The 24,942-nt window shown below is 35.0% G+C and overlaps 1 protein-coding gene across 1 annotated transcript; it reads right to left on the minus strand.

Moving 5' to 3' along the window:
* Positions 1-11,077: 11,077 nt before the first annotated feature.
* On the minus strand, positions 11,078-24,646 carry LOC150092905 (sodium/calcium exchanger regulatory protein 1-like). The gene is made up of 4 exons (XM_090413484.1): positions 24,473-24,646; positions 14,306-14,478; positions 12,926-13,024; positions 11,078-11,750 (listed from the first exon to the last, which is right to left on the minus strand). Exons 1-4 carry the CDS (start codon positions 24,540-24,542, stop codon positions 11,700-11,702), a joined length of 393 nt encoding a protein of 130 aa, XP_090269610.1. The 5' UTR covers positions 24,543-24,646; the 3' UTR covers positions 11,078-11,699.
* Positions 24,647-24,942: the final 296 nt, after the last annotated feature.

A 24,942-nucleotide genomic window follows, 5' to 3' on the forward strand; every position in this document is an offset into this window, starting at 1 on the left:
CACAATGTACAGATTTAGTCATGTTGGAAAGAGTTTATATGATTGACTAAGGCTGTTTCTTGTCCTGTAACCTTGAAGATGGAATGCAATTTTGCAGTCTAGTGGATAGAAAGAAGAGAAGGTTGAGATATCTTAGAGGAGGTGACATTTTATTATTATCATCATCATCAGCATTTGACCTCCATGGAGTCAGAGACTCATCGTCGAAAGCACTCACTGTTGCATACAATGCTCATCCAACTGCATCTTAAACTGATTCAATGTGTCCACAACACAGTCAGGCAATGCATTCCACTCACCGCCCACCCTCCATGCAAAGAACCTGCTTATCACTCCTTTGCTCACACCCTCCTTATACAGTTTCCAGCAATGGCCTCTTGTTCTACTCCCCTCTCCCGTTCTATGAAAAATCTCTTCCATGTCTACCTAATAACAACACCTGACCAGCTTATATATCTCAATCATATCCACCTCTTCCTTCTATTCACAAGGCTCTGCAACTTACATTCTCTCAATCTGGAGTGTACTTCTTTTATAAAACTTTTTTAAATAACAAAACCTGTGGTGCGTTCATAATTAGAAGAAACACACGTATAAACCACAGTGAAAATTATTTAATTGTAAATATTTCATCCTAAGTATCTTAGAACATCATCAGTACAGTATTTAAACAAAAATTAGGAATAACATACAGTTAGGGCGCATGATTACAATAGAATCTCATGAAAACGTGCATAACGTGCTAAAGTAGTAAAAAAAAAAAAAAAAAAAAAATGTTAATTATTTAACACAGTTTTGTATGATAATTTCCCATACTTTAGGAATAGTAAGAACGTTGTTGCGGTTTAGGTTTGGTCTGTGTAGTAGGGCTTCAGAACTTTCTTTGTATAAACGTTCATGTTTAAATAAAGATCTATGTAAAAGTTTAGCCTTTTCCCAATGGATCCTATGGTTTGGATTTTCAATTCCGTGTTGAGAGAGGCCAGATTTCTGCGGTTTAAGAAGACGAATGTGGTCTTGATGTTCCGAGATGCGTTTCTGAACAGACCTACCTGTCTGTCCAAAGTAAGATAATTTGCAGGAGCATGGAATCTCATAAACACCAGGTAACATCAAGGGTGAGAATTTGTCCTTAGGAGAAGGTAATAAGTTGTAAATTTGGTTGATAGGTTTGTAAGCAGTGGCAAAATTGTATTTCTTCATAATTTTAGAAAGACGTTCTGAGATGCCTTTAACGTAAGGTATGGGAATCCTATGCACTTCTTCCTGTCTGGTTTGATGTATGCAGAAGTGACTGATGATTTTTTGAGTTGTTTTGGGATTATATCCATTTAGGATGCTGTATTTTTGATAACTTCTAATTCCTGGTTTAAAGATTCTTCAGAGGAGCAGAATTTGTGTGCTCTGGAAACTAGTGATTTAATAATGCCAGATTTCTGAGATGGATGATGAGCAGAAGAATTGTGAATGTAGCGACCTGAGAATGTAGGCTTGCGAAAGACGGACGTGGCGATGGAACCGTCTTCTTTTCTTTTGATGTGTAAATCCAAAAAAGAGATACCCTGTGGAGATTCTTTTTCTAACGTAAAGTTGATGCGATGATGAAGAAGGTTAATTTTATCTAGAAACAGTTGTAATTCCGGTTCGGGATGATTCCATACTGCAAATACGTCATCGACATATCTTAGCCAAATTTTTGGTTTGGGTTCAAAAGTGAATATTTTTTCCTCAAGGTGTTCTAGAAACAAATTTGCTAGGTTTGGTGATAAAGGAGATCCCATTGCTGTTCCTTCCTCTTGCTTGTAAATTTGACCTTTCCAGGTGAAGTAACCTGATGCAATAACAAACTTGAACAATTCAACTTTATCAGACGGAAATTTTTGAGTTAGTAATTCTATTGTTTCTTTATGGGGAATGTTAGTGAAGAGGGAGACAATGTCGAAGCTGATTAACAAGTCAGTTTTTGATAGTTGAATGTCTTTAATTTTTGTGTGAAACTCAGTAGAATTTTTGATTGAAGAGACTGAGTGGCCTATGTGGGGACGGAGAAGGTTAGATAAGAATCTTGATAAATACTGTACTGATGATGTCCTAAGATACTTAGGATGAAATATTTACAATTAAATAATTTTCACTGTGGTTTATACGTGTGTTTCTTCTAATTATGAACGCACCACAGGTTTCGTTATTTAAAAAAGTTTTATTCCTTCACTGGGAAATGACAGCGCAGAAGACAAACTTACTAGGAAAACTGCAACTAAAACAAGGTAAGCTACGAGCTAGAATATCTTTTTTAAAAAAGTGCTGACGTGATAATCTTATTCCTTTGCAAAACTGAAAGAAACCATCAAATCTCCAGGCGCCCATAAAATCTATCAAATAGCAAGTCATTCCTTACTACTCAATCAGTTACGAGTGTCTAAGCATGAACTAGCAACAAACAATTTAAATATTACAGAACTAGAAACAGATTTGTCAAATACGTTAGATCAAGAATTGCTACAATTAATTATAACTGTCTCAAAGAATTCGGGAAAAAAAGCTTTTGATAAAAGCAATAGTGCTCTACATATTAAATACCTTAATCTATTAAATCGATCAAAAAGGATCACTAACAAATTACCAACGGAAAAATGGGTAGTCAATTTATCTAACCGTCAACTAACAAAAGATGAATTAAATGTTCTAGCAAGAGGCCATAAATTTGCGATTTCACCAAAGTGTTTCCCATATTTAGACTTTATACATAATATAGAAAGAAACATCAAGCATCTCTCCAGTACTGAAGCCACAAACTTCGTTTCGAAGTAGCTAAAGTGATCTACAATGCCAAACCTTCAGAATTAAATATCCCACCATTGGAATTGAAAGCTATTATTTCCTTAAAATGTAACAAAAATTTAATCATTACTAGAGCTGATAAAGGAAATACTGTGGTTCTTGATACCAATTCATATGACCGAAAAATGAATTTACTACTTCGAGATCGTAATACTTACTCCAAATTGGATTTTAATCCTATGAATTGTCAACTCAGAAAATTAAATAAACTACTTAATGAAACTTCCTCCTTAGATGAAGAAACAATTAAAAAACTTAAGACATACCATGCAAGACCTCCTAGAATTTATGGCTTACCTAAGCTACACAAAACTAATGTTCCACTTAGACCTGTCGTAGACTGTATCGGCTGTCCAACGTACAAGTTATCAAGATTTGTATCTAACCTTCTCCGTCCCCACATAGGCCACTCAGTCTCTTCAATCAAAAATTCTACTGAGTTTCACACAAAAATTAAAGACATTCAACTATCAAAAACTGACTTGTTAATCAGCTTCGACATTGTCTCCCTCTTCACTAACATTCCCCATAAAGAAACAATAGAATTACTAACTCAAAAAATTTCCGTCTGATAAAGTTGAATTGTTCAAGTTTGTTATTGCATCAGGTTACTTCACCTGGAAAGGTCAAATTTACAAGCAAGAGGAAGGAACAGCAATGGGATCTCCTTTATCGCCAAACCTAGCAAATTTGTTTCTAGAACACCTTGAGGAAAAAATATTCACTTTTGAACCCAAACCAAAAATTTGGTTAAGATATGTCGATGACGTATTTGCAGTATGGAATCATCCCGAACCCGAATTACAACTGTTTCTAGATAAAATTAACCTTCATCATCGCATCAACTTTACGTTAGAAAAAGAATCTCCACAGGGTATCTCTTTTTTGGATTTACACATCAAAAGAAAAGAAGACGGTTCCATCGCCAAGTTCGTCTTTCGCAAGCCCACATTCTCAGGTCGCTACATTCACAATTCTTCTACTCATCATCCATCTCAGAAATCTGGCATTATTAAATCACTAGTTTCCAGAGCACACAAATTCTGCTCCTCTGAAGAATCTTTAAACCAGGAATTAGAAGTTATCAAAAATACAGCCATCCTAAATGGATATAATCCCAAAACAACTCAAAAAATCATCAGTCACTTCTGCATACATCAAACCAGACAGGAAGAAGTGCATAAGATTCCCATACCTTACGTTAAAGGCATCTCAGAACGTCTTTCTAAAATTATGAAGAAATACAATTTTGCCACTACTTACAAACCTATCAACCAAATTTACAACTTATTACCTTCTCCTAAGGACAAATTCTCACCCTTGATGTTACCTGGTGTTTATGAGATTCCATGCGCCTGCAAATTATCTTACTTTGGACAGACAGGTAGGTCTGTTCAGAAACGCATCTCGGAACATCAAGACCACATTCGTCTTCTTAAACCGCAGAAATCTGGCCTCTCTCAACACGGAATTGAAAATCCAAACCATAGGATCCATTGGGAAAAGGCTAAACTTTTACATAATCTTTATTTAAACATGAACGTTTATACAAAGAAAGTTCTGAAGCCCTACTACACAGACCAAACCTAAACCGCAACGACGTTCTTACTATTCCTAAAGTATGGGAAATTATCATACAAAACTGTGTTAAATAATTAACGTTTTTTTTTGTTTTTGTTTTTTGTACTACTTTAGCACGTTATGCACGTTTTCATGAGGTTCTATTGTAATCATGCGCCCTAACTGTATGTTATTCCTAATTTTTGTTTAAATACTGTACTGATGATGTCCTAAGATACTTAGGATGAAATATTCACAATTAAGTAATTTTCACTGTGGTTTATATGTGTGTTTCTTCTAATTAGGAGTGTACTTCATATGTCAGTGGTCTTTGGAATGTAGAGTACGTTCCAAAGACCACTGACTACCTTTGTGAATCTTCTCTGTAGCCTTTCCAATGTATCCTCGTCACCATGTAAACCTGGCGACCAAATCTGTGCACAATAATCCATATGAGGCCTGATCAAGGCCTTATACAATGGAATCATAACCTCTCTATTTCTACATGTCAGGGTTCTCTGCATCATTGCCATTATTCGATGTGATGTCGTCAGAACTTGTGCAATGTGGCCCCTGAATTTCACGTCCTTGTCCACCATCGCTCCTAGATCTCTCATCTCCTCTAATTCTGTTAAAGTTTCCCCACCAAGTGTATACTTTGCATTCCATCGTTGCTTACCAAATCTCAAATCCTTGCACTTGACAATATTGAACTGATGGTTCCACTTACTTGCCCATTCATGCAATCTATTCAAGTCCTCTTGTAATCCTGACTGTGCATTTCTCTCCCCCAGTTTTGCATCATCTTCAAACAGCTGGATATCAGTTAAACCCAACCCAATATCATTAACATACAAATTGAACAACAATGGCCCCAAAAACTGACCCTTGTGGCACACCACTGGTGACCTTTCTCTTCCGAGATACTGTACCCCCATATACAACTTTCTGTTACCTATCTGACAGCCAGTCACTGATCGAAGACAGAAGTCTGTTATCCAATCCCATCTGTTTCAATTTATTTAACCAAGTTGAATAAATTGAAACAGATGAAACAGATCAATTTATTTAATCCAAGTATACCACATGACACGTGTCATGTGGTATATTTGGATTTTGCAAAATCCATGTATACCACTATATGCATCTCCCTTGTCCAAGGTATTTGTCACCTTGTTATAGTACAAAAATAAGTTAGTGAAATATGATCTCCCTTTAACAAAGCCATACTGATAATGACAGAGAATACTGTTGTTATCAACCAATTTCTGTATCCTGCTTCTCACCAATCTCTCTCTCTCTCCAGGACCTTCACCACAACTCCAGATATACAGACCAGCCTATAATTTGAAGCTATGGCCTTATCACTGCCTTTATGCAGTGAAACAATTTTACCTTCCTTCCACTCCCTTGGAACCTGTGCTGTTGTAAAACTTTTATTAAACAGGCATGCCAATGCTACTGCCAGTTCCCTGGAACACTCCCTTAAGATGCATGGTGATATATCATCAAATCCTATCACCTTATTAACATCAAGGTTATTTCCTCAAATACCTCCTGTTCACTCACAATTAAGCTATCCTCTCCTATGATCTCTACACTTAAGCTCATCAGATTCCACCCTGATCAGGATGAAACACCCTTATAAATTGATCACTGAATACCTCAACAATGTCTTCTGCAGCAGTTACCATTCTACCACTTTCATCCCTTAACTTCACCTTTCCATGATCATTCTTCCTTACTTGTCACATATCTAAATCTAAAAAACTCTCGAGTATTTTTCTTAGACTGATTTGCCAATTTCTGCTCATACTCTACTTTTGTTTTCTTTACTGAGTCACTTCCATTTCTTTTCCCGTTATGATATCAATTTCATTCAACCATATTTCTCTTATTCCAATGATTTGTGGAGAATAAACTCAGTCACTGAAACCATTTCATCTTCTTTATTTCTGATTCTTCTGGCATTTGTAAACAAACACAACAGTTCATTTTTAGGTCTATAGCCAGTCCTATCCCAGCCATATGTTGATTGTGATTTCCCCTGCCAAACCACCTTTATCACTGCTGACCACATATACCTTCTCAGTCTCCACTTCTTCACCCACATTGCAATATATACTCCATCTTCATACACACATTCACTCTATGTCATGTCTCCCTGTCCACTCAAGCTCCCTCTGTTTCCCTGTTCCTTTTGTATTCCCATTCTCTCTTCCTCTCTCACACTACTACAGTGTCCACTGCCAAACACTGCTGTCTCTTCTGTACCAATCTCCTGATTTTTCTCTTCATCTCTTTCTTCCGATCTCTGGCATGCATCACAAACTATACTTCCACACACTATACTTTCATCCAGCAAGACTTTCTCCAGCACACTCACTCCAAAGCCATTTAAATGCAGCCCATCATGCTGTATAATTTCATTCTTCCCTCAAACACATGCCATACATCCACAAATTCCACTCCCCTCTCCTCACACAGCTCCACCACCATACCAGTCATGATTTTGGCTTTTCATTGCAACTCTTCGTCATCATACCTGGGTAACACACTGACAACCTTTCCTACTACACTGTTATCTTTCACTCTTCTCAATAGTCTCCTGATATTTGTCCTCACCTCCTCCTTATGTCCAGTTAGATCATTCGTCCCTACAATCACAACTAATACTCTCACTCGTTTCTTCATGTCCAACGCCTTAATTATCATACTCATTCTCCCACCTGGATAGCAGACCTTATGGACTCTGTCAGTAACTAGCCCTCTAATTATGGAGTCTCCATATACTGCCAGGGGCAAATGCTGATCTTGAAATTCACGCTTGCTCTTGTTATCATTCAGGGAGTGAAAGGTGTGATTGAAGTCTGATTAGAGGAATAATGAATTACTGACCATTTAAAACTATATATTTAGAAAGTTATGTACATTTAATCATACAAATACAACATTTATTTTACAAATGATATTCTATCTTTGTCAATTTAGCTACTTGAATACAAATTCTATCCTAAGGTTCTTCTTTATGAACTGGTCAATAACACCGTCATAAAAAGTTGGTTGTAACTTAATTTTCTCAAGCAACACGCACACTTGTAAAGGCTGACTGAAGCTCACTGTAGACACAGTAGACAAAGCAACATTAAAAGATTAACAAGATGCCAGTTATTATACAATCATACAGGAATCTGATGATTTTAAAATATATATTCCTAGTTATTCATTGCCTTGTTGAAGATGATGTGTTTATTTGTGTTTACAGTGTTTGACCTGCTATTGCTAGGATATATTCCCACATGTTGATATTGGGATTTAAATTAATTTGAAAATGTAAATGGATATTATAATACTAAATAATTACGAAAGTGACGTAAAATTTGGTTCATTTGTAAAATTTTTGGCTACGTTTCATAGCCATTTTCAATATGCTATAGGAAGTTAACCATAAAATAAAATTAATTAAAACGCATGATATTCTATGCGCCAAGGACTGCAGGAGAACAAGTACATCTGCATTAAGAAATAAATCAAAAAAATAAATTAAAATAAATAGTAAAATATTTTACATTTAAATAATTAGTTAATCACAATTAATGAAACACATGAATAGTGAGTATTGGTTAGGCTAGATTTCCGAAATTGGGAAAGTTTAAGTCAATCGTTTTTGTTAAGGTTAGGGTTGTGAATGTGTGCTTCAAAGCTTTCTTTATACAGTCTTTCCAGGAGAATATAATTTTGTGTAGAAATTTGGTATTATTCCACTGAATTCTATGTTTTGCAGATAAGGCAATGGCTTGTTGAACCAAATTTATTGGGTTCCTTAAGTGAAATATATTCTTGATGTTCTTCAAGACGAATTTTTGCAGAAATGACCAGTCTGTCCATAATAATAAAAGACAAAAGAATGGGAGATTATGTAAACTCCAGGATAAGAAAAAGAGGGTACTTGTCTTTTGGAGAGATTAGGAAGGTATTTAATTTTCGAACGGTACGGAAAGGCACTTAGGTCAATCTGGCGGTTTCTAATATTTCTGGGGAAGTTTCCAGAATTTGTTCTTCCATATGTTAAAGGACTTTCATCTAAGTTGTCAAATGGTTGCTAACATTATCAGTTAGGCCTGTGAAATGCTTCTCAATAAAAACCAAAAGTTGTTAGCTTCATTGGCCTAGTTGACCAACTTAGCTGTTGAACTGTTGGGTTCAAAAGATTCTACCGATCTAGTTAGATGAGTCGTTCTCCTGATGAGGCAAACCTGCCAAGAGAAAGCATGAAAAGAACATACAAAACATATATTTTAGCATAAGAAGACTAACCACCTTATCCTGTATGAAAACCAAACTAGGTAGGTGGTTGGCCTTAAAGACTTGTATGATCCCTAAGAAGGCCCTAATATGAAATAAACAGAAGTTTCTGACTCAGAACGAATGTAGCTGATATAAGCTAGAAAAAAAGCTGATTAAGCGATGAAAGCAAATGCCAAAAGAAAAATGAGATATTTATGACATGGTCCATAAGTAGTCTCTAATAGAAAAGAAGTAGTGAAAGTTTTTTTGAGTCATTAGTCAATGCCACTGATATAAAGAAAGAGGAAACCTATTTATGTTGTAGAACTAAACAGTAGAGCAGTAAATGAATCGGAAAGAAAATTATGGAACACCAATTTGCTATAAGGTAAGCAGACTTACATTCAAATAGAGAGTATTCCCCATCTAGTATTAACAGGATATAAATAACATGTTGAAAGGATGGGGGAAACAGTGGCGCACCCAGAGGGGGGGATAAGGGCCCGGGCACCCCCCCAAAGAAAAGGAAAAAACACTAGAAAAATTTCCAAAATTCTTTTCCTAATTAAAATTCATTTTTTTTTATTTATGTTGTGTGCTACTTATGAATTAGCGATCACTGCAGATGCTCAGTTATAGGTCATATGCGATGTGTAGGTGTAGTGTGTATTCGCAAAATGTCTACTCAACTCGCCCCCCCCCCCAAAGGTTAACTCCCGAGTGCGCCACTGGGGGGAAATAATACCACCAGTCGCACACATAGCATGTGCATAAACTACTTTGGTAGTTGAAATTTTTAATAACTCGACGTATATATTAATATTCACAGATGCAACAGAGTGTGAAGTTACTGAAAGATTTAGCATAATTAAGTAGGTTCAGCCACGAGCTGGTGCATTGTAAAAGTTGCTGGTTATTATCACTGCTGAAAGATAAGTCTTTTCATGATTTAGTTAATAATAATAGTAAGTTAATTCATTGTAGTTTTTTTTGTTTTATCCACAGTGTGTGATAGACTGAGTTATTTAGTTTTAAGTAAACCTTATATTTTTGTTTTAATTTGATATTGACAGTATGGCGGCAAAGACGAATTGTTATAAGGCGAATTGCATCTACGTGATTTTGTTCAGTGCAGTGTGTGTGTGTGTGTGAGAAATGTATTTGTGGTGTCGTTTATGGAAGGAGTGGAGTAAGTGTTTGAGATTGAGTGAGTGAGTGCAGTTGAGGGGGGGGGGGGGGAACGAAGCAAGTGTTAACAGCAGTGGTGCACCCAGAGTGGGGTCAAGGGCTTTCCCCCCCCCCAAAAAAAGAAAGAAAATTTTCCAAAAATATTTTCTAATTAAAATTCTTTTTTTTTTTTTTAATTTATGTTGTGTCGTGTCTTCTATTTCTATACTACTTATGAATTAGCGATTTGCAGATGCTCAGTCATAGGTCGTATGCGATGCATACTGTGTATTCTCAAATCGTCTACTCAACGCAGCCCCCCCCCCACCACCACCAGATTAAATCTTGGGTGCGCTACTGGTTAGCAGAATACGCAGTATCGACGATAGACTGAAAAATGTTAATTATGGAAAATGAGATCCGGTTTTACGATAATTGCGATATTAACTAGTGTAGCACTTTTCACTTCACTTTGAACTTTATTTTTAATAACAGTAGTGCGAGGTGGGTTTAGCCTGCAGCTTATCTCATCTCACACTAAATTTAATCATTTAATCTTTGTATATAATGTAATAGGATTATGCCTCTTCTTTTCACTGGGTTGCTGTTGCTTATATAATTCACAGCAAAACACAGAGATGTAGCGAGCAATGACGTCGAAAATAATCCAGGTTCACGAATCGACGCAGTGGTTGATTTACGGCAGCGTCCAGTTCCTGAAACCGTCGTATAAATGGGCTTTGGTCATAATTGAAAAGTGTCGTATGAGCGGATCGTCGTAAAGCGATGTGATGTAAGGAAAAGTATTACTGTACTCTTATGTGTCCCTATGGAAATAGAGTTTGCATCCATAGTGCTAGGCTTCCTGAAGAAAGAAAGAATGTAGTAGGTTTGATTCTAGTCGCCTACTAGATGAACTGCTTCTAAGCCTTTCTTTGCTCAGTTCAGAGATAGTTACCATTAATTTTAAGAGTGTATGTACTCAAACAGCTGTAGTTGCTAACTGTTGCTCTATAGGATGGAGTCTGTCCTATTAATGCGTTTCAGTCATTATACACTTATAGAAAATACTGAATTTATTGATAGTGTTGTGCTAATAAAAGTTGTTTATATAAATAAGGACAGTAAAGAAAGTGAAAGCCAATACCAAATTGGGAATTATTCTTGAAGTTCAGTCAGATGTACTGTATTTAAAATGTGAATATAACAGAACAACACCGAATAATATTTTCAATTTATTTTGAATAGAACTTTATGTAGACAACAACCAGATATTAAGAGATGGATGTTGTTCTTCCACAATGATTATATATTACATCTGAGCTGATACAGCGACATGTTCATTAATACTTTTAGTAAGTAGGTAGTGATGAATAAAAGCACTATATTAAGAAAAAAATATTTTTCAATAATTCGCGATTCACAACATATTGGGTAAAAATTTATATTTTGCAAGATTTAAACTTGACAGAAAGTATATATAGGACTGAAATATAACAGTCTTCGTTTATTATTTTCGAAATAACTTTTCCAAAGTTGTTTTCTATTTTTTTTTTAGTTAAAAATATTAGATAGCAATGCTACACTTTGAACTGAAGTTTTGTTCACGGGAATGATTTTATTGATTTATTGATAACTGCTCTTGAATTTGGAACATAACTGAATTTGAAGCGAACTTTGTTGCATAGTGTTTGTTTCAGTAGTTATCATATGTTCTGTACCCTTTACGGCCGCTTGCATCAGTCAGGAAGAACATACAGAATGGTCTATTCATGCAGCTACATAATTAATGAAGTAGATATGAACTGGTATTCAGGAAAATTGAGAGTGCTAAGGCCGGCTGCTTACTCTCTGTCATACACTCTAGTCGAAACAACGTCTCCAGCAGTGCACAACTAGGGAAAGAATAATAATAAAATAATTAAAAAGAAACATGTGATGAAAATATTTTGTCTTGATAAGATGATTAATTTCAGTTTAGAATAGAATATTAAAAATTCATTAATGCCAATAAAGAATTTTCTCTAGCACAATGAAACAGCAATATTACTCCTATGCGATGTTAAATTTATATACGATATATGATGTACATTATATCAGTGGCGCTAGCATCTGTCTGCGTACTGAAAATTGTATTTATTAATGTAACTGTGACATTAAGGACAAATTCCGTGGAGTAGGCAACAAGAAAAAATTTCAAGTTGTTACGTTTCATGTTATATGTTTGCAAAAGCATAAAATTTGCTAATTGAAGTACTAATCTCTTTTTTCAGAATTAGTTTTGCATTGAATTTGATACAATTAATAATATCGGGGAAAAAATCATTAATAATAAAAAACGATTGGACAAAAACGTTGACCGTGCTGTGATTATTGTTCTGCGCGTTGTCGTTTGGTATAACTTCGTTAGCACTAACTAGTGCATTACAAGATTGCCAATTCAACATGTGAAAATCCAGATTTCTGGAGCTGGCACAAAGAAAAAAAGGACGTGTAAAATGTGCATTCATGCTTTCTCAGTGCCGGTTACTAGGACCAGTGATTACATTACCGGTTTCTTTTATGTAAAGGAACTTCGTGTAATACGGAATATTACCCCGAAATTTCAGTGTCCTTTTTTACACACAAAAAGGTATTACGTATTACCCGAAGTTTCCCTTTGTATTGATGTGCGAGTGTGCAGATTGTTGCAAAAATGGCAGCACCTAACGCCAAAAGGGAACAAGCTGCATTGGTAAAGTAACAACTGCAAAGGTGCTACTTCGTTTGCTACACACACACAACGCTCTGTTACTTTTAACGATTACTTTATTATTTTTATACAGAAAATAATCTGCAACACACTTTTTAAATATGTTTGGGAAAGTTACTGTGCTGCAAATGTTGGTCCGTGGGTTTGTTGATTTGTATTTTATTAGCAAGCGGCCATATGGGCCATCACAAAGGTTGCAGAGTTTAAAAAAAAAAAAAGAAAAAAAAAAAAAAGAAAAAGTAAAGTTAGTTTCGTTTCGGTATCCATCACACGTTTCTATACTACTTCATATGATGCTGTGCTGACTAATATACTTACCATTTTCATCTGATTTCCCACAATTTCTCTTGTGATGATGACCTCTGGCTCTCCGAATTGCTTCTGAACCAACTTACCATCTTCAAAGTTCATGACAGTCTACGAAAAAATCACAAGAGCGAAATATGAGATGTGTAAAGTATACCCAAATTTCGAAAATTGTCATTAGTAATTGAATTAGGATAACTTATTTTAAAAATGATCTGATTCAAGAAGTACATGGCGTTAATGCTAAAATAAATGAATAACATTTCATTTCATTCGTAATTAACTTCAGCTTTACGGTCACTAACAATACTTATTATGTATCACTAAAAAGATTGATCGCTACCCTGCTACCCCTCCCAGCATCGAGAGAGCTCATCCGAATTTCGGGAAAAACAGCACAATTTAGTGCCCGATTTCAGTGTCCTTAAAAGGATCGCATTTCGCCCACATCTTCGTACGGAGTTGTTATATGCATACTATAATTATAAATAAATAAATATAAAAACAGCACTCCATGAATTGTTGCAAACCATATACTTAAGGATAAACAGGGTACGCTGTAATCTGTAAGGCCTCCTCTATTTTTAAAATGGACAACTGTCGAAGGAGAAAATAGTCCGCCAGAGACCATGCTAGGCTCTGATAGATCGCTCCTCTGAGATGAGATTTGTGCGCCTATTATCACTATTCTTCGGTGCTATCATTATTACTTTTAAACTTAGGCCGTATAGACCTAAAAAAAAAAAGGATATTCGATGGATAATGAGACCGGAACAGACCAATATTGTCTGCATCCGTAATTAGCGTTATGATGATGATGAGGAGGAGGAGGAGGAGGAATATAACAAGATGACAATTAATTGCTATTTAGACATAATATGTCTAAAAAATATGGCTAAAAAATTAACTTCTATTATGGGAAATAATTCTGTTCCCTTCTTTACAAATAACTAGCACTATCTGCCACATTTATTGATTTTATCTTAATTTTTATTGCATTATTAACTACCGTGCTAATTCAGTAGGTTATTACACCTTCCTTAAAAGATACAAAATAAACAGTAATGCTAGAATCTCTTTCTTGTTTTGCAATTGCGATACTCATTTATCTCTAACTTTTGGTCAGCTGGTCTCCAGCCTTCATCATTGCAACCGCTTGGGTGTATTCCTAGCTTCTTTATTGGAAGAAAGGTGACAAGATTATGTTAGATAGATACACTGCCGTCATCTTGTGTTCCAAATACAAACAAGTATATCATTGTTTCATATCACATTAAAAAATTAAATTCATAAATATTATTTTGATTTTATCCAAGTCACAGCCAGATTTCCAAATGGCATTAAATCTTTGAGAAATGATAAGACTGTATATGAATTTGACATTGATCTCACCTTTACTACTGCACCATCCAGACGAGTTTCTTCAAATTCCTTTCCTAACGTGAATTTGATTTCACTCGTTTTGAAGGTGGTGGTGGTGGTAATAGTCCAGACGTCACCATCATTCTTTATTTCTACTACGGGCTTAGAACTGCCACCAAGCTTCCTCAGCATCATCCCAACACCTACAAGAATATATATATATATATATATATGCTGTCAGAAACACCAAATAAACTGATTTACTAAAGCCTTAAATAAGCATTATTTAAATTTTGAGTGTAATGAATTGAAAGTAGTAATTTATCATTTTAATATTGAACCTATAAATATAACACTTGTTTAATGAACATAAGAGTCAATGTGCCTTGAATTGTCTTCTATAAAATACTCTTCGAATCAAAACCGTTTTTTTTTAAATTAAATAAAAAATAACTCTTTCAAAAACTTTAGAAACTCGACATCCGGAATTCCCACCTTTCCGGGTTTGAGTTGGGCACTCTGGGCTATGGAAGTTTCATCTCCAGAGTTGGAGTTTACTACAAAAATCTCAGGTCAGAGAACAAATTAATTAAAATATATAAATGCGTTTGTCCATAACTATTAATCCTTCACCGTCGAATTACTTATATTGCCACTAATCTATGGGGTTATGTTTTCCAATAAACTGTAAAATTTCGTATCAATCCAAGTCAAATTAAGGTTCCAGCTTCTACAATATCCAGTTAATTCACAGAATTAGTGGAATCTGTGAATTAATCAATGGGAAAAACACCTGTAAGTTTTTTTATTGCTATACTTTTGTGTAACTAATTTCGTTCTGATTTTTCTTAGTATCAGGTTAGTTCCTCCACGATGCATCCTAGTTCTGGCACCGATTGTAACCTTTGTTATAAAGGCTTTAAATTCAGAGCAGCTGAGCTGCTTTCTTTGTTTTCTCTTTTCTCGTGTCATTTTGTGAAGAAAACTGGAACTTCTGTTCCATTTCCGCCAAGAATAACAAAAATTCCATATCGTACAGGAGGTCAGAAAATATCCAAGTCAAGGAAGATGTTGAGGAGGCAACTATACCAGAGACAGCAGCCGATATAAGAACTCCTGCACTCTAGCTATGAAGAGAATCAGATAAACATAAAGTTAATTCTAACATATGACCAGTGTCTCTTTCGTTATCGTGCTATTATTTTAATCCACATTCAAGTAAAGCATTCTATTTCATGCATGAATAAATATTAATATATTTGAACAGTGCTGTTTTTCCGTCTTCAAAAGCGCTCACGTAAGTTATACAAAACTTCAATTATCACATTATACTGTGGATTATGAGGTTGTTAGAGGAGGTCATGCCAATTACTAGAATTAGTCAAAGTCCAAAGAGGTGGGAACTTTTTTTTTTAACTTTATACTTCGCAGTGTAATGACCGATGAAAATGTAATCTCCACTTCTCCATGGTTCATTCACTTCTTTGGACTTTGACTTGGACTATCTTTTGTGCACAATGTTGAAAGATGTTTGGAAACCTCCCAAGAAGCTTATGTTTAAGTTAAGTCGTATCATCGATAAAAAAAAGGGGAGGGGGAAATCATGTTTCAGTCGTTTATCTTTGATAGGTGATAGGCACGGGAAGAAAACTGCCATAAAAAAGTGTTGGGAACAATCCTGTATTCATTTGAAATAGAAATACAGAACACTCATTATTTATTCATAGTACAAATAAGTAGAATCATGCTAATTCTAATCCTTTAGCCATGCTCAAGGAAATGAAATTCGCATGATATAATTATATCTATATTGTCCTAGTAATAACATTCATGCGGGAAATATTTCAAAACTTGATTGCAATAGGGAAATAGGAAAAGAAAACATAAAGAATAATCATTACGAATCCTGCTGCAGTGGTGGAGTGGAGATTCACATTAGGAAGACTTGACAGATATTTCTATCTCGGCTTCATCATCAATTCTCAGTTTCGATCATTAAATAGCAATGTTTATTCTGTTGAAGTAATCGTCGTAGTCATGATAGCATGGCATGGCAATAGCTTTTTGACAGCGTTCAATGATAAATGTTGGCAAACAAGTTTTGCTCTTCCACTTCAAACAGGGGGAAGAGGACAGTTACATAAGAACAAACCTAAAAAGTATCCTCTTTACAACTTCTGCTTATTTCGTGTTTTTATATTTAATTTATTTATTACTTATTTAAAGTCCCCTAATGAACGTGATTATAGCTTTTTTTTAGTTCAGTTACTATATAGGATTGAAAGTGGCTGCAAAAATCGTTTCCCATAGTTTAATCGTTAATAAAAGTAATTGAGTTCTACAAACTATTATCCCTGGTAGTCGCTGTCGTATTACCGACGTGAATACCACTGTCACTTGCCCTTCTCTCTGTAGTGAGAATTTTTTGTTCCTCTATAATGATTTTTTGCTAAAAGCCTGTTTGCCAAACTGCAACATCCCAAAATGTGGCGAGATTATGAGCGGTGTTATGAAGATTCTGAGAGACCCAACAAAAATTCTCAAATGCAAATCAAAATCTTGCTGCCCGTCATCATCATCATCAAATTCCTGCCATGTACCCTCAAGGGGTATACAGGATATGATAGTACTACATGCAAAATTTACATCATTACTAACTTCTTATCTACAATTTTCCTCCACATGTTACTTGTCAAGACTCCAACATTACCAGATCTTATATTTCTATCTTCTAAAGCACCTTGTACCGTATCAATCCACCTATATCTTGGTCTTCCTCTCGGTCGTTTTCCTTCCAACTTGGCAGAGAACACTTGTTTTGCTAATCTTTCTTCGCCCATTCTGTTTAAGTGACCATACCACCTGAGATTAGCTCTGCTAACAATGTCAAGTTCTTTCCTAATATCCTCGTTTTTAATATGATATTGCCATTGATGCCATCTGTTCATGTCTCTAATCTTTCTCAGGACTCTCATATCTGCGGTCTCTAATCTTTGGTCAAGTGTTTTACTTCTAACCCAGCTCTCAGATCCATAAGTTAAAACTGGTTTGAACACTGTCTTGTATACAGCTAATTTAGTGTTCCGACTAATTTCTCTCATATTCCATATGAATTTATTCAATTGACTTCCTACCATACCAGCTTTGTTGATTCTGTTGTCTATTTCCATATTTAATTTACCATCTTCACTAAAAATCGTGTTTAAGTAGATGAAATGTTTTACTTGTTCCACAGGTTCTCCGTTCACAATGCAGTTGATATTTTCAATGATTTTGCCTATTTTCGTTGTCTTTGTCTTTTTATTGCTGATCTTCATACCATATCTATTACAACAGTTATTCAATTTAGTCAGAGAATCTTGCAGACTTGTAGTGGATTTATTTAGATGTATAACATCGTCCGCATAAAGCAAAGAGCTGACATTAACATCTCAAATAAAGACTAAGTATTGCTTGATATAATGCCCCATTGACACCATATAACTGTAGCATATTGAATAGCTTGCTGCCCGTAAATGACAAAAATCGTAATTATGTTACTGTTTTTCTTGTAGAAAATATTTTGGACATTTGACCAAATGTCCAAAAGCTCGATAATTTACAATTTACTTACTGTTTTATTCTGATAAGCTATTTCCAGGCATTAAATGACCTGGTAAGAATGTTGAGTAACGGAGTTATATCTGAGGAGATATGTATTCGCTTTTCTTTTAAGCGATAATATATTTCTGTAATCACTATGTCTGTTAGTGTACTTTACATATATGTAATAGTGTCGTCTTCTTAGATGACTTCATCGGGTGCATGACATGAAAAGAGAAAAAAACACACACACACACACACACATTAGAAAAGAACAAGAGATGTAAATTAAATTGCAAACGTATGGCTGACATTTGAAGACGTTCTGGATGCCATAGTATTCTTCCGCACGTTCACGCAGGCATGATCTCTGAAGAGTGGCAATCAGACTAAGGTCAGTAGTATTAAGATGGACCGGAGTGAGGACTATTTTAGTTGATTCCACAATTCTTCTTTCAAGCTCATCATAGCATCATAGAATCTTCATCGTTGGGATGAGCAGAATTAAGGTGATTAGATAGTGAGGTGGCTCTAGTTCTGCCATACGTGATGTCTCTCACATGGCCTTCAATACGCAACTCAGTGGATTTCTCCGTCTGACCAAAATAGGGTGCACTGCAGTTAAATCGAAGACGATAAACTCTTGGACACTTTTGGCTGTCATGTTTCGGTTTAGCTGTGCCGAAAAAGGAACAGAGTCTGAATAGAGGAGTGAAAGAAGTGCGAATTTGAAATTTCTTGAGAATTTTGGCTAACTTTGTTGAAACGGACATTATATACGGTTGCGATGTAATGGCTTTATATCGCAATTTCATCATTATCCGTCTCAAAGGTTGGCATCATTTCTACATTAGGCAAACGTGCTCACTCCTTCTTCAGTGAAAGAGAAGAGATCATCAAAGAATTATAATCTCTTCTAATAACCTTTCAGAAAAACGGTTTCGGAAATAATCCTAAACTAGCTGTTAGTAAGCTGCTATGTAATTCACCTTCTCACCGTACTGAAGATAATATTTATTTTTGCATCAATATTACGGAGCTCATGCCTTAAAAGACTTGCAGCTTGTTTAGGATTATTTCTGATAGGTTATTAGAAGAGATTATAGTTCTTTGGTGATCTCTTCTGCACTGAAGAGGAAGTGAGCACGTTTACCTAATGTAGAAACGATGCTAAGCTTTGAGGCGGATAATGATGAGATTGTGTATTTGGATGTGTGGGTTTTCTATAAAAAGTTTTCATAAAAAGAGATCTTCAGTTTTCTGACACACGAGTGAGTTTGACATCCAGGAACGAGAGAGAGCCATTAACTTCCATTTCCGAGGTAAACTGTAGTGTTGGGTATTGATTGTTGTGATGATTCAGGAACTCCTTTAAGGAATCTGGTTCATTGCTTCAAATTAAGGAAACATCATCAATATCTTTTCCATAACGTTGATTTAATGGGAAGGAATCGATTGCTTTTTCCTCTAAGGTTTCTACATTTTTTGGTATTCCGCTATTTAAAATATAGAAACTCTACCCAAGAGTCCATATATTCGCCTTTTAAGAATGCTTTTGATGTTAATGCTTAAATATGGATTGCATTTGTTTAGAAAGACTTGGGTTCTTATACTCTACGAGGGATTTCAACTGAAGTTGAGTTGGATGAAGTGCTTTTCCTTTCGGAAACTTTTTTTTTCAGTGGGCAAAATAAGGCGGCGAGAAGAATACACGCAAACTCTCTTACAGCAGTGATAGAAATTTTCCTCCGAAATGTTTTGTGACAGGACTAGGCTAGATGGTACTTTTCTTCCCAAAATATATGATTGCAGTTGATGTCCTTCATGTATTGGTTTGTTTTCTTTATGCGCGTATATAAATAAAGTAGAAATTCTTGAATAACAGAAAGTTGATAAAACAGCGATATCAGAATTTCTCTCTGTCATCTAGAAATCAGCACTGTGTCTATTTTTAATCAACATAGCTTAGGATCGTGTATGCTTAGTCATTTCTACAGGAACAGTGAATGAACCAATGGTAGGTTACAAAAAAGAATTAGCATTCCTAGAATGATTACAATCAGGATCTAACTTCTTAATTAAGGTGATGTTTTATCAATGTTGCCTAGGTCCATTTTACAAATGATTTTGTTTTCTGATTTTGCAGTACAATCAAAGCGTAATTCATTAGCATTTTGCTGATGGATTTTTATTCTTCTTACGAAATATAGAATGCAAATTTAAACACAGCTGAAGTAAGAAGGAAAGCTCATCTGATATAAGGACACATACTTGAAAGCTTTATCATGACTTTCTATCCCATTCCGATAATATGTGTACTTCTACACTAGCAGTCCTCTTGTGTTAGCTTTATCGGTTTGTTAAATGTTCATATTTATTGGCCATCTCATTCCAACGTCTTGCAAACTTCCTGCTATCTGAAGAGGAAAGCAAGATGATAAGGTTCAAGTGCATTCCACACAACGAGAGACGCCCGACTGTCCTCCATCTTTACTTGAACATGGCTTTATCATTGTTGTGCTTACAAAAGGATGTCAAAATATAGTTATCACCACAGTTATAAGTGGTTGAATATTTCGGGAACTATATTTCATCTGTGCTTCAAAGAGATAACTGCTGATTTTTTTTTTTAAATTTAAATTTCATATCTATTTCAAGAACTCAAAGCTAATATGACACATTTAGTTTATGATGATATAATGATTTTAGAACTTTCAGAAATGATTTAATTTAAACTTCATTTGTAAATGGGCGGTTTTTATGCGAATCTACCCTTGAAAAGTCGGTAACTTACAGCACAATTAGTACAGTGAGTAAGCTAACGGTAAAATAATCTGGAAAGCCTGCAGCAGAGGCTAACACAGAGTATCTTTTTAAAGCCATTTCAGGCTTCCAGTAAGCGAGGTCGATGCCAGTCTCATATCGGGCGAGGAAAATCATCTCCCACAAATAATATGTAATAATTCACTCCTGAAATGCTTAATATCCATTATACGTTAGTACTGTGAATATTACTAGCAATCGAATTTGGATAAAATCATGCTTCGACTACGGAAGGGAACTACAACTTTTATCCCCCCCCCCCAGTTAGTATCCTGCTCCTCTTCCTCCTATGATTTTCTCTCATTCCATAATGAGAGCGATATACTTTATCGGGCATTTGTATCCGAAAACATTGGTTTCTACTGTATAGGGAGAGCCAACTTGTGTACATGTCATCCTAAAAGTTTATCTCTTCATACTCCATGTCGTTTAGAGAGTTTTATTATTATTATTATTATTATTATTATTATTATTATTATTATTATTATTATTACTTTTAGTTTCAAATGGAAATGAAATAAATTGAACATAAGCAGATACTCTTCAGATAAAATAATAATAATAATAATAATAACAATAATAATAATAATAATAGTTTCAAACAAATACTCAGAAAAGTTCAATTCAAAGCACTAGGTTATGAAGAAAGACTGTTATAGGATCGATTGTAGTCACTGACTAGAATTATTCCTAACCTTTTTTTAAGACCAGGTCCCGTGTTAGTCGATCTCTGGCATGGGAGAGTATATGTTAATGCTGAAATATGGATTGTCTTTTTCCCTTCATGGGAAACTCGAGTTTTTAACCCCACGCCAAAAAAATCGACCTTAGAAACATACTATTAAAGACAATAATACGAATGTTAGGATTTAGAGATGACGAGATGGCGTTCAGTCATCTGTTGTACTCTCTCTCTCTCTCTCCAATAACGGTTTGATTCACTGATTGCTTTGGCTTACTATCAGTGGAGGTCTGAAAGATGCAGAGTGGCTGCCATCCTATCTTCAAAACGTTATTAACCTCTCTCTCTCTCTCTCTCTCTCTATATATATATATATATATATATATAATATATATATATATATATATATATATATATATATATATATATATAATATATATATATATATATATATATATATATATATATATATATATATATATATATATATATATATATATATAATATATATATATATATATATATATATATATATATATATATATATATATATATATATATATATATATATATATATATATATATAGTCAGTGTGTTTATTTTAGGGATGAAAATCCCGATTTACCCGGGGAAAGGAATTCCTCCGCCTCCGTTTGAGACCGGTATCTCACATTCACTTATTCAGTCTATATAAAAATTTTTCCCATCCTAGACGGAATGTGAACCTACATCCTTCCATAACTGCATCGTCCGATACCCTTTGGTTGGAATGATCTAGTTCGGTTTTTATAATCTTCATAAGAACTGCTCAGATGAAAATGAATTAGCCTCTCACATGCAGGTGGTAGGATTCTTCCTCTCCTCCTCCAAAGCTCTGTTTATTTCGGCTGTACGGAATTTCGATAGGGAAAAGCAAATATAAAAATCGCAAATCCGCCCATGGCTAGAATACTACTCAGATGTTTGGGATGTGCGCCTAAAACTTCCCTTAAAATTCTTGATGCTGTCCAGAGGCGAGTATTTAGTCTCATTGATCATACCTCTCTCTTACAGATGCAGTGTTTCAGCAGAGGCGTAGCTAGAGAGGGGCGGAGGGCACACTTTGAACCTTTTTAAACTTTTGCAGTTAATTCTAAAATACAGTCTCAAGAACTCATTTCCAAATATTGTAATACTACTGCGAATTTTCCCCACAATTGCTGTAAGTGTTGCTAGTTGTGAGAGGAGTTTTTCTAAATAAAATTGATTAAGAATTACCTACATTACTATGAAATAGACTTCGCCAATGTCATCGACGATTTTGCTAACAGAAAAGCAAGAAAAATAACATTTTAGAATGTTGAAATTAAAATTTTATTTAAAAAATAAACATAGTGCTTTAATTTATTTCCCTATACGTCGTTTGACCGTGTAGTATTTTTGGTGTGTATTGAGAGGGGGCGGCAAACTCAGGGACCGCCCCGGGCGACAAAAGTTCTATCTACACCACTGTGTTTCAGCACTGTCCATTCCACAATGACCATGGTACTTCCATGGTCATTGCTCCAGTGAATTGGCAACTGTCATTCCTTCACTTTCAGTTGCACTTTTTAATACAAGAGCAGCAATTGCCCAGCATCCCTTTCCTGTGCAAACACACGGAACCTGCTTCCTCCACCTCTGTCCTCTGAAATAGCCTTCCCCATGAAGTATACACAAACAATTACAACTTACAGCTCTTCAACAAAAAAATAAATAATTAAAAAACTTCTATCTCAATCCTCATCTGCATCCCACACGCGCGGCACTGATGTGCTTATAGTTCTCTCGACCTCTCGTGTTAAAAAAATAAAATTAAATAAATAAATAAATAAATGAAAGATTAAAAGTGCATCATGGAGATTAGAATGAAGTCTGTGATATATTTCAGATTGCTTTTTATATGCAGGTGCCACTGTACTATAGGTTGAAGGGTTGTTCAGTCTACAGTTCAGATAGAAACTTACTAACATCAGCTTTCAAGGTCTACAAATATTCGCTAGGAAATATATAAGAACTAAAGCTGTTCCACATAGTCCTACTGCCGATCAACGGTAGCAGAGGGATTGAAAGACGAGAAAGAAAAATTTGTTCTACGAGTATGCAGCAAGACTGTGAAGGTTTGGTGACTATCACTATGTGTTTCTTCGAGTAGGAGACACCAGTACCAGTTTTAATGAACGGTCACATAGAAATAAGTGGAAAATATTTATAACAGAACCTCCTCGATATTACTCCACCAGTTATCTTGTTCCCGTCTACAATGCAAAGAATCTTGATAAAGCGTTTCGACACTGAAAGCGAGTTGGCTGTCTCATATAGAGGTGGCAGGTTTTTCATCACACAGAACAGCCGAGTTGTCAAAAGAATACGTTCTTTGATAGGCAAAGCAAGCATGCAAATAGGATTAACCACCCTAAAAGGAAATTAATTATGTTTATATAGAGCCAAGATATTTGGCTGTGAACTTATCACGTTAAGGGAAAGATGATATGTTAAGAGTGCTCAATTCCTAGAAATTGGCAAGACTTATGCAGCACTTAAATAGAAACATAATTAATTATTTCAATTTTTCCTTTTAGCATTACATATAAGTTATTTGATTGTGGTTTATATTAAGATTTTAACGCTAGTAACATACAATCTCTTGAACTGTTGATTTCAGCTGCTTAATGGTAGTATTCATTTCAATGATTTTAATTCCCTACGTCTTGAAAATAAATGCATAACTCGTATAAATACAATTTACATGCAAAACATTCGTATCAGTTAAAATTAAAAAAAAAAAAAAAGAACTAAAGAGTAGGTATCAATTGAAAAAAAAAATGTCCCTTTTTCATAATTTCCAAAATGCATGACAAATAATATATTACAATCCCTTACCTATATAAGAAATGATTTAAATGTAATATATTCAAAATGGAGAATAATTAAATGCTTAATTAAAAAAAAGGTAAGCCGCTATGTAAGTTTAACATAATTAAAAAGTAAAATTTGAAATACAATAATAATAAATTTAGGTTTTCACAAAAACATACAAAATTCTTCCTTATAAAATACAAAAATTAAAATATCGAAAATAATGCACTTGCCGATGGCCTTCATAAATTCGTCGAAGTTTTCACTGGATACCAACTTGTATTTTCCGAGGAAATTTTCCATTTTTATTTGATTAAACTTAAATTAAGGATGAACGAAAAAAAGAAGCCTCTGCGGTGAGGATATCTCCACGGGACGTACTCAGGACAGCAACCGGCACGACCTCCTTTGAGCTTTCGACTTTTATCGTTAAGAGAAACCAAGCGGAAACAGTTCATCGGTGACGTGTTTCCTTCGTTGGACCATCCCGAGTTCAAAAGTCAAAAATTGCAATAGGCGGGCGAAGGTGAGCAATTCCAAATTATTTTAAGAGTTGCTAGTATTGCAAGAATCAAATATTGCATGTTGATATAATTGTTTCTAGCGTATTCGATTAGGGAGTTTATGATAAAGTAATATTTTTATTTGTTTTTTAATTTTGAAATACTTTATCTGTCTAGTTTAAAAATAACAGTAACCATAG

The sequence above is a fragment of the Typopeltis vanoorti genome, chromosome 24 (assembly GCF_054136105.1).
Source record: "Typopeltis vanoorti isolate ZY-2024b chromosome 24, IOZ_Tvanoo_1.0, whole genome shotgun sequence".
NCBI lineage: Eukaryota > Metazoa > Arthropoda > Arachnida > Uropygi > Thelyphonidae > Typopeltis > Typopeltis vanoorti.